Genomic DNA, 23,787 nt, shown 5'->3' with positions numbered 1-23,787 from the left:
GCAACATGGCGCAGCCAGTTTGGAAGCCAGTTTGGCAGTTTCTTAAAAATCTACACATAATCTTACCATACAAACCAACAACTGCACTGCTAGATATTTATCCAAATGAGCTGAAAACTTATGTCCTCCTCAAAACCTGCACACAGATGTTTATAGTTGATAAATGTTTATAGATGCTGTATTCATAATTGCCCAAACTTGGAAGCAACCAAGATGTCCCTCAGTAGGTGAGTTGGATTAATAGTGTGGTACATCCAGACAATGGGATAGTATTTTGCAATAAAGAGAAATGAGCTATCTGTTTCTGTTGAATCGATCCTTTCATCATTGTATAATGTCCTTCCTAGTCTCTGTGACTGTTTTTGACTTTAAAGTCTGTTTTGTCTAAATGTGCCCGTCCCAGCTTTCTTTTGTTTACCATTTTCACGGAATACTGTTTTCCATCCCTTCACTTTCAGCCCATGTGTGTGTTTAAATCTAAAGTGAATCTCTTGTGGACAGCACATAGTTGGGTCTTGTTTTTCCTCCATTCAGCCACCCTATATCTTTTGACTGGATAATTTAACCATTTACTTTTAAAGTAATTATTGGTAGGGAAATGCCTACTATCACCATTTTGTTAATAGTTTTCTCTCTGCCTTGTAGTTATTTTGTTCCTCTTTTTCTTTCTTGTTCCCTTACTTTGTGTTTCATTGATTTTTTTTTTTTTTGGGCTGCATCACACTGCATGCAGGATCTTAGTTCCCTGACCAGGGATTGAACCTGCGCCCCCTGCACTGGAAGCAGGGAGTCTTAACCACTGGACTGCCAGGGAAGTCCCTGTGTTTCATTGATTTTTTTTTTGTGGTGATATTCTTTGATTCCTTTGCTGTTCAATGGGTATAAAGTTTCAGAAATGCAAAATGAGTTAAGTTCTAGGATCTGCTATACGATATAGTACCTGAGGTAACAACACTGCACTGTGCACCTCAACATTTTTTAGAGAGAAGATCTCATGTTAAGTGTTCTACACACACACACACACACACACATACACACACACCTCCAAAACAATAAACCCAAAGGCACAAGGAAACTTTTAGAGGTAATGGATATGTCTGTTACCTTGATTGTAGTGATGGTTTCATAGATGTATGCATGTGTCCAAACTCATGTATACATTAAACACATGCAGGTATTTTATATATCAATTATACCTCCATAAAGCTGTTAAAAAAGAAGTTAATAAAAAATAAATAAGCTATCAAGCAACAAAAACACATGGAGGAATCTTAAATGCATATTGCTAAGTAAAAGAAGCCAATTGGAGAAGGCTACATGCTGTGTGATTCCAACTATATGATTTTCAGAAAGGCACCTCTATACAGACAGAAAAAAGATCATTGGTAGCCAGGGACTTGCAGGGGAGGGGTGAGGAATGAATAGGTGAAGTACAGGGGATCATCAGGGCAGTAAAATTATACTGTATGATGCTGAATTTGTGGCTACATGGTCTGCAGCTTAAACAGCATATCTGACCAAGGCAGTTCCATGGACAGTAGCCTGGGGGCCTCTGGATGCAAATGACATTGTGCATTTGTCAAAACTCATAGAGTTGTACACATAAAGTAACTACTGTAACACCATAATGTTAACTATAGACTTCAGTTAATAATATATTAATATTGGTTCATCATTTATAACAAATAGAGCACACTGATTCAACATATTAATAATAGGTGAGACTGTGGGTGTATGTGGGGTGCACTGGAGTATAGGGAACTCTCTGTATTTCCTGCTCAATTTATCTGTTAACCTAAAACTATTCTAAAAGAACAAAGTCTGTTTTTTTAAAAATATCATTATGCTGTGCAGAAAAACAAAAGCAGAACCATGGACAGTAGCGTAAACAGAGGGCTGGACCAAGTCAACACCACGGACAGCAGCCTCGAAGGCCTGGGTACAAACATGGCACAGCCATCGTCTGATGTGGAAAATGCAGCATCGTGCACAGCAAAGTAGCCTTATGTAAGGTAGTTTCAGATTAAGAAAGCATTCTGGACCATCGTCCCATGACCTCATGTGTCTTAGGGCGTAAACCATGTCCATTTTTGTAACCTGATGGCCCAAGTTCTTGGAGTCATGCATGCATGGACCATGAGAAGAACAGATTGATCCTGAGTAGGGTAGGCAGAATTCTAAGATGTTCCTTATTTTGATGTGAAATTTGTATCTATATATAAATATATTAATATAAATATATTTAAATTAAAGTATAGTTGATTCTCCCAAGTTCAGTTAACATTCTTATTACTAACGCTTTGAATTCTTTGGTACATTGTTTATTTGTTTCATTAGCTGTTTTTTCAGGGGTTTTCTCTTGCTCTTTCAATTGAGACCAGTTACTCTGTCTTTTAATTTTGCTTAACTTCCTCTGTATCTATGAGATTAGGTGAAGCAGTCACCTATCCTGGTCTGGAAGGGGTGTCCTTGTGTGGGAGTGTCCCTATGCGGTCTGTGTGTGCCCAGTGCCTTTGGTGGGAGAGCTGGCTCTGATGTGAGCACCGGTCATGTCTGCCCCCAGGGTGTGCTGGCAGCTACCACCTTGGTAGGAGGTGAGGCTGGAGATGGAGGGGCTGGAGCCCAAGCCACGTGTGAGCCAGAGCTTCTCCTTTGTTCAGGGGTCATCAGCCCCCTACTGGGGAAGGGTCAGGTCTCAAGTTTCTGGGGCAGAAGCCCTGAGGGTTGGGTCTGATCTGGTTCTGGTCCCTCTAAAGGCGCACTCTCCCCCCTCCCAGCAATGGCACCTTCACCTCGAGGAGAGCAGAGCTGGAACAAGAGGGGCCAGAGTGGGTGCCCGTTGTGGGCCAGGGTGCGCGCTGGGACAGCCCTTGCACCCCAGCAGACCCGACACAGCTCCCAGTCCACCACCTCCACAAATGCGGGCAGTGGCCGCTCTCAGCCCCTTCAGATGTGGAGCCGGCCCCGTCCCCCCAACACCACACCCTCCTTGGCAACAGCAGCCTTCGCCCTAGTGGGGAGCAGCGCCAAAGCAAGAGAGGCTGGAGCATGTGCCCAGTGCGGGCGGGGCCTGCAGTGGGGCTGTCACTGGAAACTGGCCAGAGCCCTGGATGTTTCCAGTCTCCTCCCTCCACCTTGTTCCCAGGAGTAAGCAGGTGTGTGCGTGCTCTGCATGAGCAGAGTCTAGGCTTCTTACAGCCCTCCTCTTAGTCCCACTGGTTTTCAAACCAGCTAAGGGGACTCATATTCCTGGTGGTGGACCCCAGGGTTGGGGAGCCCAACACGTGGGTTGAAGTGCTCACTCCCCAGGGAGGGTCTCCAAGACTGTACAAGCCTCTACCTCTTCTGTGTCCCTCCTAAGAAGTGGTTCCTGACCCAGTCGCTCCTCTTCCTTTCCTACCTGACTCCGTGTGGACCTTTCTTGCAGCCTTGGTTATACATCCTGCCAGCCTCCAGTGAGTCTTCAGTGAGAACTGCTCTACACGTACATGTGACTTTGATGTGCTCGTGGTGGGAGGGGAGCTTAGGGTCCTCCTACCCCACCATCTCCATCTCCTCCTCCCTTAACCAATTCTTTTCTTTTTCCCACCCTCCCACTCCCCTACCATCTGACATAAGATGTGTTAGTGGTGATTTACTGTATCACAGTGTATAAGATGCAGGATACCCAAAGTTGAGTGTTATTCATCAAGAAGAGAAATGAACATCCCCCAAAGATATTTAAACTGATATGTTGGACTTCATCTCCTCTTTCTGGAGGCATGTTTTAAGTTGAATGCGAGATAATTTCACTGGATTAGGTGGAAGATAATATTGCTTTTTCTTTTTCTAATTTGGAAACTAAAAGTGGTCCAAAGTGGTTGACAAGGAGTGGTTTGTGGTGGTTTTGGTCTGTGTCAAGTTTCTAAGCTCTAACTGGATTTCTTAGACTTCCCTTCCCTGTGTGTCCCCCTAGACTAGGGTTGGTCTTAAAAAGTTTACAGTTTTTGGAAAGCAAGCATGAAGCAGCAGTCCTGGAAGGCTGGTGCAGAGCCCCAGTGCTGCCAAGGCCCATGCGTCTTGTCACTGACCTGCACACTCACTTTGTTAGTGTGGAGAAGCTGCTTCGGCAGCCCCTGCAGATACCCTTCAGGTTGTCTGAGTCCTGGGCCAGGCAGAAGTGCAGCTCCATCCTGAGGGTCACAGGTGTGAGAGAGACACAGGCTCCAGATTTTCCTGAAGGGTTTCAGTTTCTTTATGGGTTAGTTTTCTCTTGCTTTCCTCTAATTAAAGTTAAAAAAAAAAAACTGTCGTAAAATACGCATAGCAAAATTTACCATGTTAAACCCTATGTACAGTTCAACGTGTACAATGATGCAACCATCCCCATCATCCATCCCCATCACTCTTTTCATCTTGTAAAACCAAAATTCTATACCCATTCAACAATAATCCCCTATTCTCCCCCCACCTCCCACCTGGTAACCACCGTTCCACTTTCTCTTTCTGTGAATTAGACAACTCTAAGTACCTAAATATAAGTGGAATCATACAGTATTTATCTTTTTGTGACTAATATTTCACTTAGCATAATGTCATCAAGGTTCATCCAAGTTGTAACGTATGTCACAATTTCTTTTCTTTTTAAGGGGGATAATATTCTATTGTATGTATATACCACATTTTGCTTATCCATTCATCCATCCATGGACATTTAAGTTGCTTCCACATTTTAGCTATTGTGAATAATGTTGCTGTGAACGTGGGTATAAAAGTATCTCTTCAAGACCCTGCTTTCAATTCTTTTGGGTATATACCCAGAAGTGAAATTGCTGGATCATATGTAGTTCTTTTTTAAATTTTTTGAGGAACTTCCAAGCTGTTTTGCACAGCAGCTATGCCATTTTACATTCTCACCAACAGTGCACAAGGGTTCCAGTTTCTCCGTATCCTTGCCAACATTTGTTATTTTCTGTTTTTTAAAAAATCATAGCTATTCTAATGTGTGTGTGAGGTGGTATCACATTGTTGTTTGGATTTGCATTTCTCTAATGATTTGTGATACTGAGCACCTTTCCATGTGCTTGTTGGCCATTTATATATTTCCTTTGGAGAAATGTTAATTCAAGTTCTTTGCCCATTTTTGCATCAGGTTAGTTTTTTCTTTGTTGTTGAATTTTAGGAGTTCTCTGTATATTCTGGGTATTAATTCCTTATCAGGAATTTGCAAATGTTTTCTCCCATTCTACGGGCTGCCTTTTTATTCTGTGGATAGTGTCCTTTTTTATTTTAACATCTTTATTGGAGTATAATTGCTTTACAATTTTGTGTTAGTTTCTGCTTTATAAAAAAGTGAATCAGCTATATGTATACATATGGGGATAGTGTCTTTTGATGCATGAAATTTAAAAATTTTCATGAAGTCTAATTTGTCTCTTCTTTTGTTGCCTATACTTTTTTTTTTTTTTTTCGGTACGCGGGCCTCTCACTGCTGTGGTCTCTCTTGTTGCAGAGCACAGGCTCCGGACGCGCAGGCTCAGTGGCCATGGCTCACGGGCCCAGCTGCTCCGCGGCATGTGGGATCCTCCTGGACCGGGGCACGAACCTGTCCCCTGCATCGGCAGGCGGACTCTCAACGACTGCGCCACCAGGGAAGCCCTGTTGCCTATACTTTTGGTGTCATATCCAAGAAATCACTGTCAATTTTAATGTTGTGAAGCTTTTGCCCTATGTTTTCCTCTAAGAGTTTTATAGTTTAAAGTCCTACATTTAAGTCTGATCCATTTTCAGTTAGTTTTTGTACACAGTATTAGACAAGGGTCCAACTTCATTCTCTTGCATGTGAATATCCAGTTCCCCAGTACCATTTGTTGAAAAGATTGTCTTTTCCCAATTGTATGCTCTTGACACCCTTGTCAACAATCATTAGATCATATATGTGAGGGTATATTTCTGGACCATATTTTAGTCCATTGGGCTATGTCTGTCTTTATGCCAGTACCAAACTGGTTTGATTACTGTAGCTTTGTAGTAAGTTTTGAAATTAGGAAGTGTGAGTCCTAAAACTTTGTCCTTATTTTTCATGATCATTCTCACCATTTGGGGGTCCTTTGAGATTCTGTATAGATTTTAGGATGGGTTTAAAAAAATTTTCTGAAAAAAATGTAATTGGGATATTTTAAAACAACTTTATTGGAGTATAATAGCTTTACAATGGTGTGTTAGTTTCTGCTTTATAACAAAGTGAATCAGCTATACATATACATATATCCCAATATCTCCACCCTCTTGGTCTCCCTCTCACCCCTCCCTATCCCACCCCTCTAGGTGGTCACAGAGCACCCAGCTGATCTCCCTGTGCCATGCAGCTGCTTCCCACTAGCTATCTCTTTTACATTTGGTAGTATATATAAGTCCATGCCATTCTCTCACTTCATCCCAGTGTACCCTTCCCCCTCCCCGTGTCCTCAAGTCCATTCTCTACATCTGTGTCTCTATTCCTGTCCTGCCCCTAGGTTCTTCAAATTTTTTTTTTTAAGATTCCATATATATGTGTTAGCATACAGTATTTGTTTTTCTCTTTCTGATTTACTTCACTCTGTATGACAGTCTCTATGTCCATCCACCTCACTACAAATAACTCAATTTTATTTCTTTTTATGGCTGAGTAATATTCCATTGTATATATGTGCCACATCTTCTTTATCCACTCATCTGTCAATGGACACTTAGGTTGCTTCCATGTCCTGGCTATTGTAAATAGTGCTGCCATGAACATTGTGGTACATGACTCTTTTTGAGTTATGGTTTTCTCAGGGTATATGCCCAGTAGTGCGATTGCTGGGTCATATGGTAGTTCTATTTGTAGTTTTTTAAGGAACCTCCAAACTGTTCTCCATAGTGGCTGTACCAATTTACATTCCAACCAACAGTGCAAGAAGGTTCCCTTTTCTCCATACCCTCTCCAGCATTTATTGTTTGCAGATTTTTAGAGGATGGCCATTTCTGACTGGTGTGAGTTGATACCTCATTGTAGTTTTGATTTACATTTCTCTAATGATTAGTGATGCTGAGCATATTTTCATGTGTTTGTCAGCAATCTCTATATCTTCTTAGGAGAAATGTCTATTTAGGTCTTCTGCCCATTTTTGGATTGGGTTGTTTGTTTTTTTGATATTGAGCTGCATGAGCTGCTTGTATATTTTAGAGATTAATCCTTTGTCAGTTGCTTCATTTGCAAATATTTTCTCCCATTCTGAAGGTTGTCTTTTCATCTTGTTTTTGGGTTCCTTTGCTGTGCAAAAGCTTTTAAGTTTCATTAGGTCCCATTTGTTTATTTTTGTTTTTATTTCCATTTCTTTGGGAGGTGGGTCAAAAAGGATCTTGCTGTGATTTATGCCATAGAGTGTTCTGCCTATGTTTTCCTCTAAGAATTTCATGGTGTCTGGCCTTACATTTAGGTCTTTAATCCACTTTGAGTTTATTTTTGTGTATGGTGTTAGGGAGTGTTCTAATTTCATTCTTTTACATGTAGCTGTCCAGTTTTCCCAGCACCATTTATTGAAGAGGCTGTCTTTTCTCCACTGTATATTCTTGCCTCCTTTATCAAAGATAAGGTGACCATATATGCGTGGGTTTATCTCTGGGATTTCTATCCTGTTCCATTCATCTATATTTCTGTTTCTGTGCCAGTACTATACTGTCTTGATTGATGTAGCTTTGTAGTATAGTCTGAAGTCAGGGAGCCTGATTCCTCCAACTCCATTTTTCTTTCTCAAGATTGCTTTGGCTATTCGGGGTCTTCTGTGTTTCCATACAAATTGTGAAATTTTTTGTTCTAGTGCTGTGAAAAATGCCAGTGGTAGTTTGACAGGGATTGCATTGAATCTGTAGATTGCTTTGGATAGTAGAGTCATTTTCACAATGTTGATTCTTCCAATCCAAGAACATGGTATATCTCTCCATCTGTTTGTATCATCTTTAATTTCTTTCATCAGTGTCTTATAATTTTCTGCATACAGGTCTTTTGTCTCCTTAGGTAGGTTTATTCCTAGATATTTTATTCTTTTTGTTGCAATGGTAAATGGGAGTGTTTTCTTAATTTCAGTTTCAGATTTTTCATCATTACTCTATAGGGATGCAAGAGATTTCTGTGCATTAATTTTGTACCCTGCTACTTTACCAAATTCATTGATTAGCTCTTGTAGTTTTCTGGTAGCATCTTTAGGATTCTCTATGTATAGTATCATGTCATCTGCAAACAGTGACAGCTTTACTTCTTTTCCGATTTGGATTCCTTTTATTTCTTTTTCTTCTCTGATTGCTCTGGCTAAAACTTCCAAAACTATGTTGAATAATAGTGGTGAGAGTGGGAAACCTTGTCTTGCTCCTGATCTTAGTGGAAATGGTATCAGTTTTTCACCATTGAGGATGATGTTGGGTGTGGGTGTGTCATATATGGCCTTTATTATGTTGAGGAAAGTTCCCTCTATGCCTACTTTCTGGGGGGTTTTTATTATAAATCGGTGTTGAATTTTGTCGAAAGTTTTCTCTGCGTCTATTGAGATGATCATATGGGTTTTCTCCTTCAATTTGTCAATATGGTGTATCACGTTGATTGATTTGCATATATTGGAGAATCCTTGCATTCCTGGGATAAACCCCACTTGATCATAGTGTATGATCCTTTTAATGTGCTGTTGGATTCTGTTTGCTAGTATTTTGTTGAGGATTTTTGCATCTCTGTTCATCAGTGATATTGGCCTGTAGTTTTCTTTCTTTGTGACATCTTTGTCTGGTTTTGGTATCAGAGTGATGGTGGTCTCGTAGAATGAGTTAGGGAGTGTTCCTCTCTCTGCTATATTTTGGAAGAGTTTGAGAAGGATAGGTGTTAGCTCTTCTCTAAATGTTTGATAGAATTAACCTGTGAAGCCATCTGGTCCTGGGCTTTTGTTTGTTGGAAGGTTTTTAATCACAGTCTCAATTTCAATGCTTGCGATTGGTCTGCTTATATTTTCTGTTTCTTCCTGGTTCAGTCTAGCAAGGTTGTGCTTTTCTAAGAATTTGTCCGTTTCTTCCAGGTTGTCCATTTTATTGGCATACAGTTGCTTGTAGTAATCTCTCCTGATCCTTTGTATTTCTGCAGTGTCAGTTGTTACTTCTCCTTTTTCATTTCTAATTCTATTGATTTGAGTCTTCTCCCTTTTTTCCTTGATAAGTCTGGCTAATGGTTTATCAACTTTGTTTATCTTCTCCAAGTACCAGCTTTTAGTTTTACTGATCTTTGCTATTGTTTCCTTCATTTCTTTTTCATTTATTTCTGATCTGATCTTTATGATTTCTTTCCTTCTGCTAAATTTGGGGTTTTTTTGTTCTTCTTTCTCTAATTGCTTTAGCTGTAAGGTTAGGTTGTTTATTTGAGATATTTCTTGTTTCTTAAGGTAGGATTGTATTGCTAGAGCTTCCCTCTTAGAACTGCTTTTGCTGCATCCCATTGGTTTTGGGTCATCCTGTTTTAATTGTCATTTGTTTCTAGGTATTTTTTGATTTCCTCTTTGATTTCTTCAGTGATCTCTTGGTTATTAAGTAGTGTGTTGTTTAGCCTCCATGTGTTTGTATTTCTTACAGATTTTTCCTGTAATTGATATCTAGTCTCATAGCGTTGTGGTCAGAAAAGATACTTGATATGATTTCAATTTTCCTAAATTTACCAAGGCTTGATTTGTGACCCAGCATATGATCTATCCCAGAGAATGTTCCATGAGCACTTGAGAAAAATGTGTATTCTGTTGTTTTTGGATGGAATGTCCTATAAATACCAATTAAGTCCATCTTGTTTAATGTATCATTTAAAGCTTGTGTTTCCTTATTTATTTTCATTCTGGATGATCTGTCCATTGGTGAAAGTGGGGTGTTAAAGTCCCCTACTATGAATCTGTTACTGTCGATATCCCCTTTTATGGCTGTTAGAATTTGCTATGTATTGAGGTGCTCCTATGTTGGGTGCATAAATATTTACAATTGTTATATCTTCTTCTTGGATCGATCCCTGGATCATTATGTAGTGTCCTTCTTTGTCTCTTCTAATAGTCTTTGTTTTAAAGTCTACCTTGTCTGATATGAGAATTGCTACTCCAGCTTTCTTTCGATTTCCATTTGCATGGAATATCTTTTTCCATTCCCTCACTTTCAGTCTGTATGTGTCCCTAGGTCTGAAGTGGGTCTCTTGTAGACAGCATATATACAGGTTTTGTTTTTGTATCCATTCAGCCAATCTATGTCTTTTGGTTGAAGCATTTAAAACATTTACATTTAAGGTAATTATCGATATGTATGTTCCTATTACCATTTTCTTAATTGTTTTGGGTTTATCATTTTAGGTCTTTTCCTTCTCTTGTGTTTCCTGCCTAGAGAAGTTCCTTTAGCATTTGTTGTAAAGCTGCTTTGGTGGTGCTGAATTCTCTTAGCTTTTGCTTGTCTGTAAAGGTTTTACTTTCTCCATCAAATCTGAATGAGATCCTTGCTGGGTAGAGTAATCTTGGTTGTAGGTTTTTCTCCTTCATCACTTTAAATATGTTCTGCCACTCCATTCTGGCTTGCAGAGTTTCTGCTGAAAGATCAGTTGTTAACCGTATGGGGATTCCCTTATGTGTTATTTGTTGTTTTTCCTTTGCTGCTTTTAATATTTGTTCTTTGTCTTTAATTTTTGATAGTTTGATTAATATGTGTCTTGGCATATTTCTCCTTGGATTTATCCTGTATGGGACTCTCTCTGTGCTTCCTGGACTTGATTGACTATTTCCTTTCCCATATTAGGGAAGTTTTCAACTATAATCTCTTCAAATATTTTCTCAGTCCCTTTCTTTTTCTTTTCTTCTTCTGGGACCCCTATAATTCGAATGTTGTTGCATTTAATGTTGTCCCAGAAGTCTCTGTGACTGTCCTCAATTCTTTTCAATCTTTTTCCTTTATACTGCTCTGCAGTTGTTATTTCCACTATTTTATCTTCCAGGTCACTTATCGGTTCTTCTGCTGCAGTTATTTTGCTATTGTTCCCTTTTAGAGAATTTTAAATTTCATTTATTGTGTCGTTCATCACTGTTTATTTGCTCTTTAGTTCTTCTAGGTCCTTGTTAAATGTTTCTTGCATTTTCTCTATTCTATTTCCAAGATTTTGGATCATCTTTACTATCATTATTCTGAATTCTTTTTCAGGTAGACTGCCTATTTCCTCTTCATTTGTTAGGTCTGGTGGGTTTTTATCTCACTCCTTCATCTGATGTGTGTTTCTCTGTCTTCTCATTTTGGTTAACTTACTGTGTTTGGGGTCTACTTTTTGCAGGGTGCAGGTTCGTAGTTCCCATTATTTTTGGTGTCTGTCCCCAGTGGCTAAGGTTAGTTCAGTGGGTTTGTAGGCTTCCTGGTGGAGGGGACTAGTGCCTGTGTTCTGGTGAATGAGGCTGGATCTTGTCTTTCTGGTGGGCAGGTCCACGTCTGGTGGTGTGTTTTGGGGTGTCTGTGGACTTCTTATGATTTTAGGCAGCCTCTGTGCTAATGGGTGGGGTTGTGTTCCTGTGTTGCTAGTTGTTTGGCGTAGAGTGTCCAGCACTGTAGCTTGCTGGTCGTTGAGTGGAGCTGGGTCTTGGCATTGAGATGGAGATCTCTGGGGGATTTTCACCCTTTGATATTATGTGGAGCTGGGAGGTCTCTTGTGGACCAGTGTCCTGAAGTTGGCTCTCCCACCTCAGAGGCACAGCACTGACTCCTGGTTGGAGCACCAAGAGCCTGTCCTCCACACGGCTCAGAATGAAAGGGAGGAAAAAAGAAAGAAAGAAGAAGATAAAATAAAATAAAATGAAGTTAGTAAAATAAAAAATAATTCTTAAGAAAAAAATTGTTTAAATAAAAACAAAAAACGGACAGACAGAACCCTAGGGCAAATGGTGAAAGCAAAGCTATACAGACAAAATCACAGACAGAAGCATACACATACACATTCACAAAAAGAGGAAAAGGGAAAAAAAAATATATCGTTGCTCCCAAAATCCACCTCCTCAATTTGGGATGATCCATTGTCTATTCATGTATTCCACAGATGCAGGTACATCAAGTTGATTGTGGAGCTTTAATCCGCTGCTCCTGAGGCTGCTGGGAGAAATTTCCCTTTCTCTTCTTTGCACAGCTCCTAGCGTTCAGTTTTGGATGTGGCCCTGCCTCTGCGTGTAGGTCGCCGGAGGGCGTCTGTTCTTCGCTCAAACAGGACGGGGTTAAAGGAGCCGCTGATTTGGGGGGCTCTGGCTCACTCAGGCCGGGGGGAGGGAGGGGTGCAGATGCGGGGCTGGCCTGTGGCGGCAGAGGCCGGCGTGACGTTGCACCAGCCTGAGGCACGCCGTGCATTCTCCTGGGGAAGTTGTCCCTGGATCCCAGGACCCTGGCAGCGGCGGGCTGCACAGGCTCCCCGGAAGGGGGGTGTGGATAGTGACCTGTTCTCGCACACAGGCTTCTTGGTGGCGGCAGCAGCAGCCTTAGCGTCTCATGCCCGTCTCTTGGGTCCGCGCTGTTAGCCGCGGCTCGCGCCCGTCTCCGGAGCTCCTTTAAGCAGCGCTCTTAATCCCCTCTCCTCGTGCACCAGGAAACAAAGAGAGAAGAAAAAGTCACTTGCCTCTTCGGCAGGTCCAGACTTTTCCCCGGACTCCCTCCCGGCCAGCCGTGGTGCACTAACCCCCTGCAGGCTGTGCTCACGCCGCCAACCCCCGTCCTCTCCCTGCGCCCCGACCAAAGCCCGAGCCTCCGCTCCCAGCCCCGCCCGCCCCAGCAGGTGAGCAGACAAGCCTCTCGGGCTGGTGAGTGCCGGTCGGCACCGATCCTGTGCAGGAATCTCCCCGCTTTGCCCTCCGCACCCCTGGGGCTGTGCTCTCCTCCGCGGCTCCGAAGCTTCCCCCCTCTGCCACCCGCAGTCCCCGCCCGCGAAGGGGCTTCCTAGTGTGTGGAAACCTTTCCTCCTTCACGGCTCCCTCCCGCTGGTGCAGGGCCCGTCCTTATTCTTTTGTCTCTGTTTATTCTTTTTTCTTTTGTCCTACCCAGGTACGTGGAGAGTTTCTTGCCTTTTGGGAGGTCTGAGGTCTTCTGCCAGCGTTCAGTAGGTGTTCTGTAGGAGTTGTTCCACGTGTAGATGTATTTCTGGTGTTATCTGTGGGGAGGAAGGTGATCTCCACGTCTTACTCTTCCGCCATCTTGAAGCTCTCCTGTTATTTTTAATAGTTATTAGTTTTGTATATTCTGCATTTTTTTCTACTTAGAAAGTTATCATGCTTTAACATATTTTTGGTGTTGCTGAATCCACCAAGACCTCTAGTACAACGTTGCTTCCAACAAATTCTCTTTAAGAAAAAATATTTAAAGGTTTTTGGTAGATAAACCTTGTCAGGCCAAAGAATTCCATTGCATTTTTAATTTGCCAAAAGTTTTATATCATAAAAGAGTGTTAAATTCTTTCAACTTTTTTTTTCTGTACTTTTGAGATGATCTTAAATTTTCTCTCCTTTAATATGTTAGTGCTTTGAATGACAGTGATAGATTTTGTAATGTTAAACTATCCTTGTCTTTTTGAGATAAACCTGACTGGGTCATGGTGAATTATCTGTTTTTTATAAGGAGCAAAATTATTTGCTAATATTTTCTTTGGAATATTTGTATCTGTTTCATGAATGAGACTGTCCCGCAACTTTCTTTCCCATGCTATCCTTGTCTGGCTCTGGATTAAGGTTACATTGACTTGTAGAATGAATTGGGCATTATTCCTGCTTTTTCACTTTTTGCGAGTTTCTATAAAATTTGAAGAAACATGGCCCTGGTATTTTTATTTGAAAAGATTTTAAACTACTTCAACTTATTTAATTAATATAGTACTATTGAGCTTTTCTGTTGAGTCATTTTTGATAAGATACTTTTCTAGGATTTAAAAATTTTATCTAAATATTAGTGCAATATATTTATTTATTATATCCTCTTACTACTTTTTTTATCAATAACTAATTTTAATCCCTCTTTTTTAATAGATTTAAAAAAATTAAATTTATTTTTGGCTGTGTTGGGTCTTCATTGCTGCACGCAGGCTTTCTCTAGTTGCGGCGAGCAGTGGTTACTCATCGTTGCAGTGCATGGGCTTCTCGTTGCGGTGGCTTCTCTTGTTGCAGAGCACGGGCTCTAGGTGCGTGGGCTTCAGTAGTTGCAGCACACGGGCTTAGTAGTTGCTACACGTGGGCTCTAGGGCACGCGGGCTCCAGTAGTTATGGCGCGTGGGCTCAGTAGTTGTTGCTCGCTGGCTCTAGAGTACAGGCTCAGTAGTTGTGGTACACGGGCTTAGTTGCCCCACGGCATGTGGGATCTTCCATGGCTTGAACCTGTGTCCCCTGCATTGGCAGGCGTATTCTTAACCATGCACCACCAGCAAGTCCCAGTCTCTCTTTTTATTACAATTTTTTTTTTTTTTTTTGTGTTACGTGGGCCTCTCACTGTTGTGGCCTCTTCCGTTGTGGAGCACAGGCTCCGGACACGCAGGCTCAGCAGCCATGGCTTACGGGCCCAGCCGCTCCGTGGCATGTGGGATCTTCCCGGACCGGGGCACGAACCCGTGTCCCCTGCATCGGCAGGCGGACTCTCAACCACTGCGCCACCAGGGAAGCCCTATTACATATATTTTAATTTTTGTTTTTTGCCATCTCTCTTTTATTCTTGTCTAGTTTCCTCAGAGGTCTGTCCCTTTTAAGAAACAATTTTGGATTTGTTGTCCATCTTTGTTGCTTCACTTCTTATATTTCATTGATTTTTTTGTTTATATGTTTATTATTTACTTCCTTCTTTCTTTGTGTTTACTTTGCTGCTCTTTTCCCAACTTTAAAACTTGGACTCTTTATTAATTCAGTGCTTTCTCCTTTCCAAACATTTAAGGCCATGCATTTCTCTTCTGATTTGACCCATGAGACATGTGGAGTTCAATTATCCTTTTGTCCTGGATGTCTTTCTCATTTGCAGTGCTGTCAGAGAACTTGACACTGTGCCTTTAATATTTTGCAGTTTACCTGTGGCCCAACAGGTGTTGAGATTTACAGGTCGGCTATGTGTTTGGTGAGAGTGGGGCTGGCAGGACCGCGCTGGTGGACCCTGCTCTTAGGTCTGGAGCCCAGTCTAGCCAGGTCCCTGCCACCTCGCCATTGAGACTGCTCTTGGGAGGCCACCTGGATCCCCTCAGCCTCTGCCCAGACCCTTCGGGAGCAGGGATGCAGTGCAGCTCTCCCTCCACACGGCACCCCTCGTGGTGTCCCCGCCAGTCCTGGGCGCCGACCCTGCCACGTGCTGGTCCCCAGTTGGGTCCTCCACCTCTGAGTGCTTCTCAAGCCCCTAAGTCCTTGTTGCATCAATGCCGTGATGCAGGAGGCCCTGAGGCCACTCTATCTCCACAGGCCCTCAGCCTTCTCTAGACACGTGTGTGATCTGAGTGCTTCTCTCGGTGCACACCCCCTCCCTTCAGGACCTCTTGGCTTCCACCCTCCCTCCTGCACAGCCTGCTGTCCAGTGCAAGATTGAAAAGCACCGCCCCCCCTCCAGATGCCTCCTGGGGCTTCCAATCGACCCAGAATAAAGCCCGGAGCTCAAACAGGGCTGGCATGGCCCCTGAGGTCAGCCCTGCTCTGTCTCCTGACCTCCTTCTCCCCAGACTTCCATCTGCTCATGCAGCCCCGCTGGCCTTCCCACTGCTCCTTGAACTTGCCAAGCCATTTCTGCCCCTGGAACTTTTTACCTTCTGCTCCTTCTGCGAGGATGCACCTCCCCAACCCCATGCAGACTGTGCATCCTCTAAGACCACGCCAGGCACTGAGGTGCCCGTCCTTGCCTGGCTACCTTGCCCTTCATAGGGCGTTGGTCAGTTTCTAATTATATCGTTCGTCCCCCATCAGGACAGTGGTGCCACGTGCAGTCACACAGTGTGCGTCTCCACCTTAACACCTGTGTGGCACGCAGTGGGTCGGCTTGAATAGCTGCCACCTGATGGACGCTCTGCTGTTGATAGTCGCTTTTCTTTGATTACCTGTGACTTTTGACAATTTCCTTGTGTTTTATTGGTTATTTGTTGTTTACAACTCGCTGGAAATGATCTTCCCCTCCTCACCTTCTGCTGAAAACTTTTCCTTGAAGTTTGTCCCATTCACGTTTTTTTCAACATTCATTTAGTTGGACTCTGTGATGATTAATTTTATGGATTAACTTGACTCGGCCACAGGACCCAGGTGTTTGGTCAAACACTAGTCCAAACGGTGAAGGTATTTGAAAAATGGGATTAACATTTAAATCGGTAGATGTTGCATAAAGCAGATTGTCCTATGTGGGTGGGCTTCATCTAATCAGGTGAAGGCCTTAAGAGAAAAAGCTCGAGGTTCCCTGAGGAAGAGGGAATTTGCCTCTGGACTCAAACTGTGGCATCAACTCTTCCCTGGGTCTCTGGGCTGCTGGCCCGCCCTACAGATTTTGGACTCTCCAAATCTTAACAATCACAGGACCCAATTCCCTAGACTCTCTCTCCCCCGTTATCTGTATATCAATATACGCATGTACGTTCATCTCTCTATCTCGTATATTTATTCTCTGAAGAACCCTGACTGATACAGACTCTTTTGCACGTTATATACTTCAGCCGCTCTCTCTCCCATAGTATTTAACTTTGTTTATTGTGATTTTATCCTCATAGATTAAAAGCTTTTCTTTCTGTAGGCAAATCTATCAATATTATTTTTAAAGCTCCTGGCTGTGGTGCCATTCTGAGAAAACACCTATTCACCCTGACAGAGCATAAATAATTTCCCATAATTTCCTCTGGTCTGAGTTTTGATTTGCATCAAATGCTGGTCCTGACTTTGCTTTTGTCCTGACGGTGAGAGCAGGTGTCCTGTCTCTTTGCTCTTTCCATCTCCCAACTCTTTTGAGGTCTTGGCCTGGTCATATGTCTTCTAGAATAAACTCAACAAACATGGGCCCGCTGTGGGCCAGGAACAGACACGGGCCGTGGCTGGAGAGCACAGCCTGGTTTTTGCCCAGGTCTGGGGAGGCTTCATTCCCAAGCCTTGGGGAGCAGGAATGGCTGAGACCCTTTCCCCCAAGCACAAAGGGAGGGGCGGGCAGTGGGCCCCCAGACAGGGTCTGGGAAGTGAATCCCACACCACGGGGCAAGGATTTTCAGGCCTTGATTTAAGTATGGGAGGGCGGATGTGTGCTGTTTGTTACCACAGCTGGAAACAGATGTTTCTGTCCTGGGAGGAGGGTGTCCAGGCAGGTGGGGCTGCGGGGACTCGGGTGAGCTGCGGAGCAAGGGGGGGAAACGGCCCTCAGCTGCATGTCGCAGGGCTGAGCGGCGGCCAGGGCTGCGGTGCCAGGAAGGCCACAAACACAGCCTTGTCGGGGGAAATGGCCGAGCCCGGGGCCCCAGGGCTGTCACATGCCTCCTGCAGAGAGGCCTCTGTAGTGGCAGAGGTGGACCCATGGTTATTTAAGATAAAAAGGGGAAGTCTGCGGACAGGCGGCTCGCTGGGTTTTTCTGTTGAAGAACTGGGTGAAAGTGTGTGGAGTCCACCTGGCAGGCGCCGAGGGCTGAGGGCTGGCTGCGGTCAGGGGAGCTCGGCCGCTAGGCGGGGTGCAGGGACGTCTGTGGGTGACAGCACACTTCATGCCTTATTTTGGGGCTTTTCGTGAAAGTGTTTCCTGGACAGAAGGAAGGTCAAGTACAGACCCCCTGGCCCAGATCAGCACTCACCATGCTCAGGGGATCACGGTTGTAGGCTTTGGTGCCTGACAGCCCTTCTGGCCTCCCAGGGCCTGCGGGTGGGTCCCACGGCGCAAACCCCAGGGCAGGGCGGGGAGCCTGGAGCGCGGGTCTGGGGGCAGCCGGGAGATGCTGTGGCCACACAGGGGCCTTCCGTGGAGAGGTCGGCTGGGGGCCCACGTGCGTGCCCTCCTTGGAGGCTCTGAGGCCTCTCACCCCACCAGCCAGACTGCCCCTCCCTTCCTTCACACATTGTTTAGCTGCTGTGCACGCCGGGGCTGTACCATCCGGGCTGTCCAGGCTGGAGATAGGCAGCACCATGGGCCCCAGAGGTGGGGAGGTGCCGTGAAAGTGGGACACGGGCGTGGGGCAGGGCAGCTTGGCCGGTCTGGGTCAGCCGGGTGAGGCGTGGAAGTTTTGATTTCATTCTTGGTGTGACAGGAGCCCATCACTGGGTTTGGGCTGGGGCTGCCAGGACAGATGTGAGTTTTGAAAGACCGCCCTGGCTGCGGGCCGGGGAGCGGGTGAGTGGGAGTCGTCTGGAGATGACCCTGAGGTGTCTTTTGGAGGCCACTTGGCAGGTGGTCACTTACTGAGGTGGGAGAGAGGGGGCGAGGGGTCGATCTCAGAAGGGAAGTTACTTTGGGGCCGCTCCATCCGGTCCACCTGTGACCTTGGGACTTGCTCTGTGCCAGGGGCAGCCCCGGTCTCCATCCCCTCAGTGAATGTTTGTCGGCACCTCCTGCACACGGGCTTTGTTCAGGGAGCAAGGGAAAAACCCTGTGCTCTGGGGTTAACTTTCTGGGTGAGGACAAAGAAACAACCAGCTAGTGCCATGAGTATGTGAGCCGTAGAACGTGCCAGAAGGGCCAAAGAAGAGACCTCGGCAGGGAAGGGGGATGGGTGTGGTGCCGTTCTCATTAGGGCAGATGGGGTGGGCTTCATGCAAAGACTTGAAGGGGGTGAGGGAGGGACCCTCCAGAGCCTGGGAAGAGGTCTCTTCGAGGGGACAGCCAGTGGGGAGGCCCTGCCCGGAGGAGGGAGCAGGTGGGGTGGAGGGACGGGAGGCTGGGGCAGGGCGGGGCCACCACGAGGACCCCAGGACCTGCAGGTGAATTTCTGATCAAATGTGAGGCCCTTTCGGGCTGTGGACCAGCTGAGGCCTCATCCAAGATCTCGAGACAGGGCTGCCCTCGCTGCTGGGCTGAGGGGTCTGCAGAAGGCAAGGGGGGTGCAGAGAATGCCACCAAGGACCCTGCAGGCATGGCGACTGCCCTGGCCAAGGTGGCGGGCCGGCCAGTGTGGGAAATGAGGCTTCCTGGATGGATATGGCAGGCAGAGCACAGGTCTGCTGCTCGATTGGGACAGGCTGCAGAGAAAGAAGGGAGTCAATTCCCAGAGTTTGCACCCAAGCTGCTGGCAGGGCGGGGCACCCTTGGCTGGGACGGGGAGGATGCTGGGGATGGGCTGGTCTGGAGGGACTGTTGGTGTCTTAGTTCCTGCGGCTGCAGCAAATTACCACAAACATGTGTCTGCTCACGGTCTGCAGGCCAGACGTCTGAAACAGTCTCACTGGGCCTCGAGCAAGTGAGGGCAGGGCTGCACGGGGAGGGCCTGCTCCTGGCCTTTTCCAGCCGCCCGAGCGGCATCCCTTGGCCCGTGGCCCTGTCCTCCGTCTTCGAAGCCGGCAGGGTAGCCAGCCCTGCCTCTGTGTCACAGGCCCTTCCTCTTTGTGCCAGGTCCCCCATGCCTCCCCCTTGTGAGGACCTGGTGATGACGCTGCGCTGAGAGGCGAGGACCCTTGCGCATCTCAGGGTCCCGGGCGTAATCTGCACAGTCCCCACTCACAGGCTTCAGGGATCAGGACGTCTCCAGGACCGTGTCCAGCCCGCCAGCCAGATGTTCGGTGGCGGGTGTGTTGAGGGTGAGATGTGTTGTTGACTTCCAGCGCCAACATGTGGAATGAGGTCCACATTTGGGGACAAGAGAGGAATGCCAGCCGTGGACAAATGCTGTTGGGCCACAGGCTGGGTTGGGGGCTGCAGGGCACAACCAGTGACAAGGGGAAGCCGGCAGCGTGGCGTCCAGGAGCCAGCGAGGGGGGCGAGAGCATGACGCCTGACACGCAGACCGGCCAGGGAGGGCATGGCCTCGGCGCCGACCCCGCACCCCCGCCCTGGTCCGCGGGTGGGGAAGCAGGGAGGATGCCCGAGGCTGGCACCCGGGCAGGTGTCCGCCACACTGGCCGCCCCTCCTGGCGGGGCGAGAAAGCCTGCGGCTGATCGGGGCCAGGTCCACTCCCTGGCCTGCCGCGGGGACTCCGGGCAGTGGCGGGGAGTGACCAGGTGCTGGCCAGGACCAGCGTCTTCTCCAAGCCCTGTGAGGCATCACTTTGTCTACTCCCCAGCCCGCCCTGCGTGAGGGGTGCTGTCGCCGCGTCTGACGGAGGGGTGGATGCGTGGAGGGCTCGGGGGCTGCCCGAGCCGTGCAGATGGCGAGGGCGGCTCTGTGCGCCCAGCTGCTCCCGCCACCACCACTCAGTGCTGTCTCCTGTGCGTGTGCGTGTGTGCGCTGCATGAGCACACGTGTGCCTGTGTGTGTGTGTGTGAATCCGTGTGTGTGCGTGGCTGCAGACCCGCACACGTGTGCCCACGTGCATATGCCCTTGCTTTTGCATGTGTTTGCACACGTGCGTGTGCTTGTGCTTGCAGGGTGCGGACCCACGTGTGCACTGCATGTGTAGGCGCACACATGCTCCTGTGTGTGAGGAGTGCCTGCATGTGCACATGCATGTGTGCATGTGTGCCTGCCTGTGTGGATGGGCACATGTCTGGTGTGGGCAGCAGGGCTTTTGGTGCAGGGAGCTCTCCCAGCTTCCTTGTCGCGGCAGCTCCTCGATGCATGCCCTGACCCTGCCGACCCCCGTCCTCGGATGTTTGCCCGCAGCCTTCTGGGTTCTCTGACCTGGGGAGACCCGAAAGGCTGGGACACAGAAACAGGAGGCAGGTGACATGAGCCAAAGCTGTTTATGGGGCTGGACGGTGGGCGGGAAGGTAAGGGGGCCACAGTCAGGACCGCTGGCTCAGGGCCAGCTGGGGGAGCCACCCACCTCCCTGTACCATGATGCCCTCCTCTCTGTGTCGGGGGCTGGGCTCTGCCTTGGGCAGAGGAGGGTGAGTGGGGTCAGGGGTGGGGCTGGAGGCCTCTGTGCACAGGGTGGAGTCCTGCCCTCTGGCAGCAGTGGGCGGCGTGGAGGCCAAGCTTCCCCCGCTGCAGTGCTGGCACCAGCTCTCTGGGACTACTTCACCTGCAGCAAGAGCCCCAGGGTCAGGAAGGCGGCGGGGTCCCAGAAGACAGGGTGCAGGCCCCCAGGTCAGGGCCCCCCTGCCCCGCTGAGTCAGGGACCCCACCTCCTTGACCCCCACGAGCGCAGGTCCAAATGCCTGTCCTATGCTAGGGCTGTGGGTGGAGGGAGGGGAGCCGCCCTGCCGGGCTCCCTGCTCACGGGGTGCCGGCTGCCTGGGCCACCCTACCTTGATGAAGGTGACGAAGCCACTGTAGAGCAGAGTGACAAGGAAGAGGGCCACGAAGGTGAGCCACAGGCGGCCCGTGTCCTCCAGCTCTGAGTAGTCGTCACCGCTCTCGTCCTGGCTCCGCGGGGGCAGGGTGGTCAGACCTGGGGAAGCGCCAGTGCTGCTGAGACCGCGCCCGTGCCGGCACACGGTGGGCCCCCAACGCGCACATGCAAACGGCCTGCTCCCTGCCAGGCCGCGCTGGCCGCTGGCGCTCCGCAGAGCCCGCCGGGTCACTGTGCCTGGTGGGGCCAACGGTCTGGAACCAAACTGGCTCACAGCTCAGTTCATGCCAGCGTGACTGGGCGCAGGGAGTGGGGAGCACTGAGAACGATGTGGACACAGGGGGCCCGGCCCGGCCAGGCTGGACCGCGAGAGCCTCCCTCAGAAGTGGCAGCTCTGTGACAGGGTGAAAGATAAGATGGTGCCAGCCAGGCAGAGAGAGCTGGGAACAGCGTCCAAGCAGGAGGAACAGCATGACGAGTGCCCTGTCTCAAGAGAGCCTGACCCGGAAAAGTGGACGGGAGCTCCGTGTGCCTGCAGCGGGGACCTGGGGCCAAGCGGCGGGAGAGGAGGCCAGAGTGGGGCTGGGGTTGGGCCCTGCTGGTGACTTTATCCTGAGAACAAAGGGCTTTAAGCAAGGGCATGTGAAGGCCAAGTTTGAATATCAAAAAGTCATTCCTGCTGGAGTTGGAGTGGTTGGCGTGCAAGGCAGGATGAGAGGGACTTGCTAGCGTCCAAGCCCAGGTCAACACACTTGTGCGGAAAGCACCCCAAAGTCCGGAGGGAGAGCCCGGGGGCAGGTAGGAAGTACTGGGTCCTGGGACCCGTCTCATGCCCCGGACTTTCCTAGTCGTTCATTCCATGAATGTTTATTGAGGGTTTTCCTCGTGCTTGACCAGAGTTACCGGAAGTGGGGTCTGTACGTGGTACTGGCCGGGAACCACTGGTCACAGGGCACAGGAAATAGGTATGGAAATTGTGTGCATTGGAAATTTTTATAGCAGTCTGTTGAATCTAATAATAAAAAATCAGCACATCTGGGTTTCTGTTTGTCTCAGATTTCTAGTAATTAGTTCATATTGTATTCTGCAAAGGTATTGGTCCATGATTCATTGGAAAAAATTTAAAAGGCAGCAGCCCTTTGCCACAGAAAACTTGAAGGAGCCTGTTCTACACACATGGAACGCAGGGGTGAGCAGGCCGGGGGTCAGTGAGATGGGTAAACATGACGACAGGTTCCCATGGACCTGCTCCATCCAGTTAAAGGCCAGGTGTACCAGATGCCCCATGACCCAGCCCTGGGGTCAGGGATGTCTTCTCAGTTACACAAGAGAGCTCGTGTGAATGATAAGCAGAAGTTGGAGGGATGGGAAGGTGGGAAAGATTTAGGGTGGGGGAAGCAGCGTTGGGAAGAATTGCAGGTGAGAGAGGTCATGCCCATTCACCCCTCTGGAGCGGGGCAGGAATGTGTCAGCGGGCAGCCCATTGGGCACAGTCTGAGAAACCCTGGGACAGGGTTTCTGTCCTGTCCTGACAGGGACAGGATCTGGAAGTTTTCCTTAGGGCAAAAGAAGCCATGAAAAGAGCTTAAGCCGAGGGGTGACATGATTGGCATTGCTTTCAGTTCCCACATCTGGGTCACCTGTGGGTCTAATTCTATTTGCTAGTTTAAAATCTTGATTACGGGTGAAGGTTTTCGCTTATTTGCATGCCTAGGAGATTTTGATTGCATGTTGGACATTGTGCACAGACAGACAGTGAGCCTGAAGTAGATTATACATGTGTATTTTCCATGAAGTGGGCACACACTCTCCTCTGTTGGGCAGGGAGGATGAGGGGCTCATTGTTTTCACCAGGAGTTGAGCTGGGCTGGGTAGCAGGATCGTTGGCTCCTGGGTCTGAATGTTTGGGTGGGGTCAGGCCCCTCCACTGGGGCTTTGGGATCTAAGCCTCGTCCAAGGCTGGAGATCTCTTGCCTCGCTCTGCTCCCAGACACTGCTCACTCAGCAGAAGTCCTGGGTGGGGGAATCAGCGGGTGGGGGAGATTTGTCTGGGGCTCATCCGTATTCCCACTCCCCAGGCCAGCCCACACAGACGCTACATCTCGGCAGATTCCCTCGCGTCCCTCTCCTCTCGTGGATGCCCAGGCCTCTCTGTCCACCTGTCTGGGATGAGGATAAAGTGGCCAACAGCCTCTTCTGGCCTAGGGATCTAGGTCAGTTGGACACTGAGTCCTCAGCTCTTCAGAGGCTTTAAATAAACCTGGTTTCACTGTTTATTCGATGTCGTCCTGTTACCGCATGAGCGACCATCTCACTAGCTTCTGCATCCTAGGTGGGAGCAGAACCTCGATGGTAAATGTTCAAAGATCGCCTTGGCTGCTGAGTGAGGATGGGCTGCGGAGGGGGCGACGCTGGCAGC

The 23,787-nt window shown here is 47.8% G+C and overlaps 1 protein-coding gene across 1 annotated transcript; it reads right to left on the bottom strand.

The window, feature by feature from the left end:
* Window positions 1-19,085: 19,085 nt before the first annotated feature.
* On the bottom strand, window positions 19,086-23,781 carry LOC114890434. The gene is made up of 2 exons (XM_029213864.1): window positions 21,325-23,781; window positions 19,086-21,098 (listed from the first exon to the last, which is right to left on the bottom strand). Exon 2 carries the CDS (start codon window positions 20,802-20,804, stop codon window positions 19,602-19,604), a length of 1,203 nt encoding a protein of 400 aa, XP_029069697.1. The 5' UTR covers window positions 20,805-21,098; window positions 21,325-23,781; the 3' UTR covers window positions 19,086-19,601.
* Between the last annotated feature and the right edge of the window lie 6 nt (window positions 23,782-23,787).

This window comes from Monodon monoceros, unplaced genomic scaffold (assembly GCF_005190385.1).
Source record: "Monodon monoceros isolate NGI ecotype Baffin Bay Population unplaced genomic scaffold, NGI_Narwhal_1 Contig5660_ctg1, whole genome shotgun sequence".
In the NCBI taxonomy this organism is placed as follows: domain Eukaryota; kingdom Metazoa; phylum Chordata; class Mammalia; order Artiodactyla; family Monodontidae; genus Monodon; species Monodon monoceros.
This window is presented reverse-complemented; position numbering and strand designations above follow the sequence as displayed.

Excerpts from the sequence above, each read along its gene's own strand:
- LOC114890434 (XM_029213864.1), bottom strand. The coding sequence starts at position 20,804 with ATGTCACCTGCCTCCTGTTTCTGTGTCCCAGCCTTTCGGGTCTCCCCA.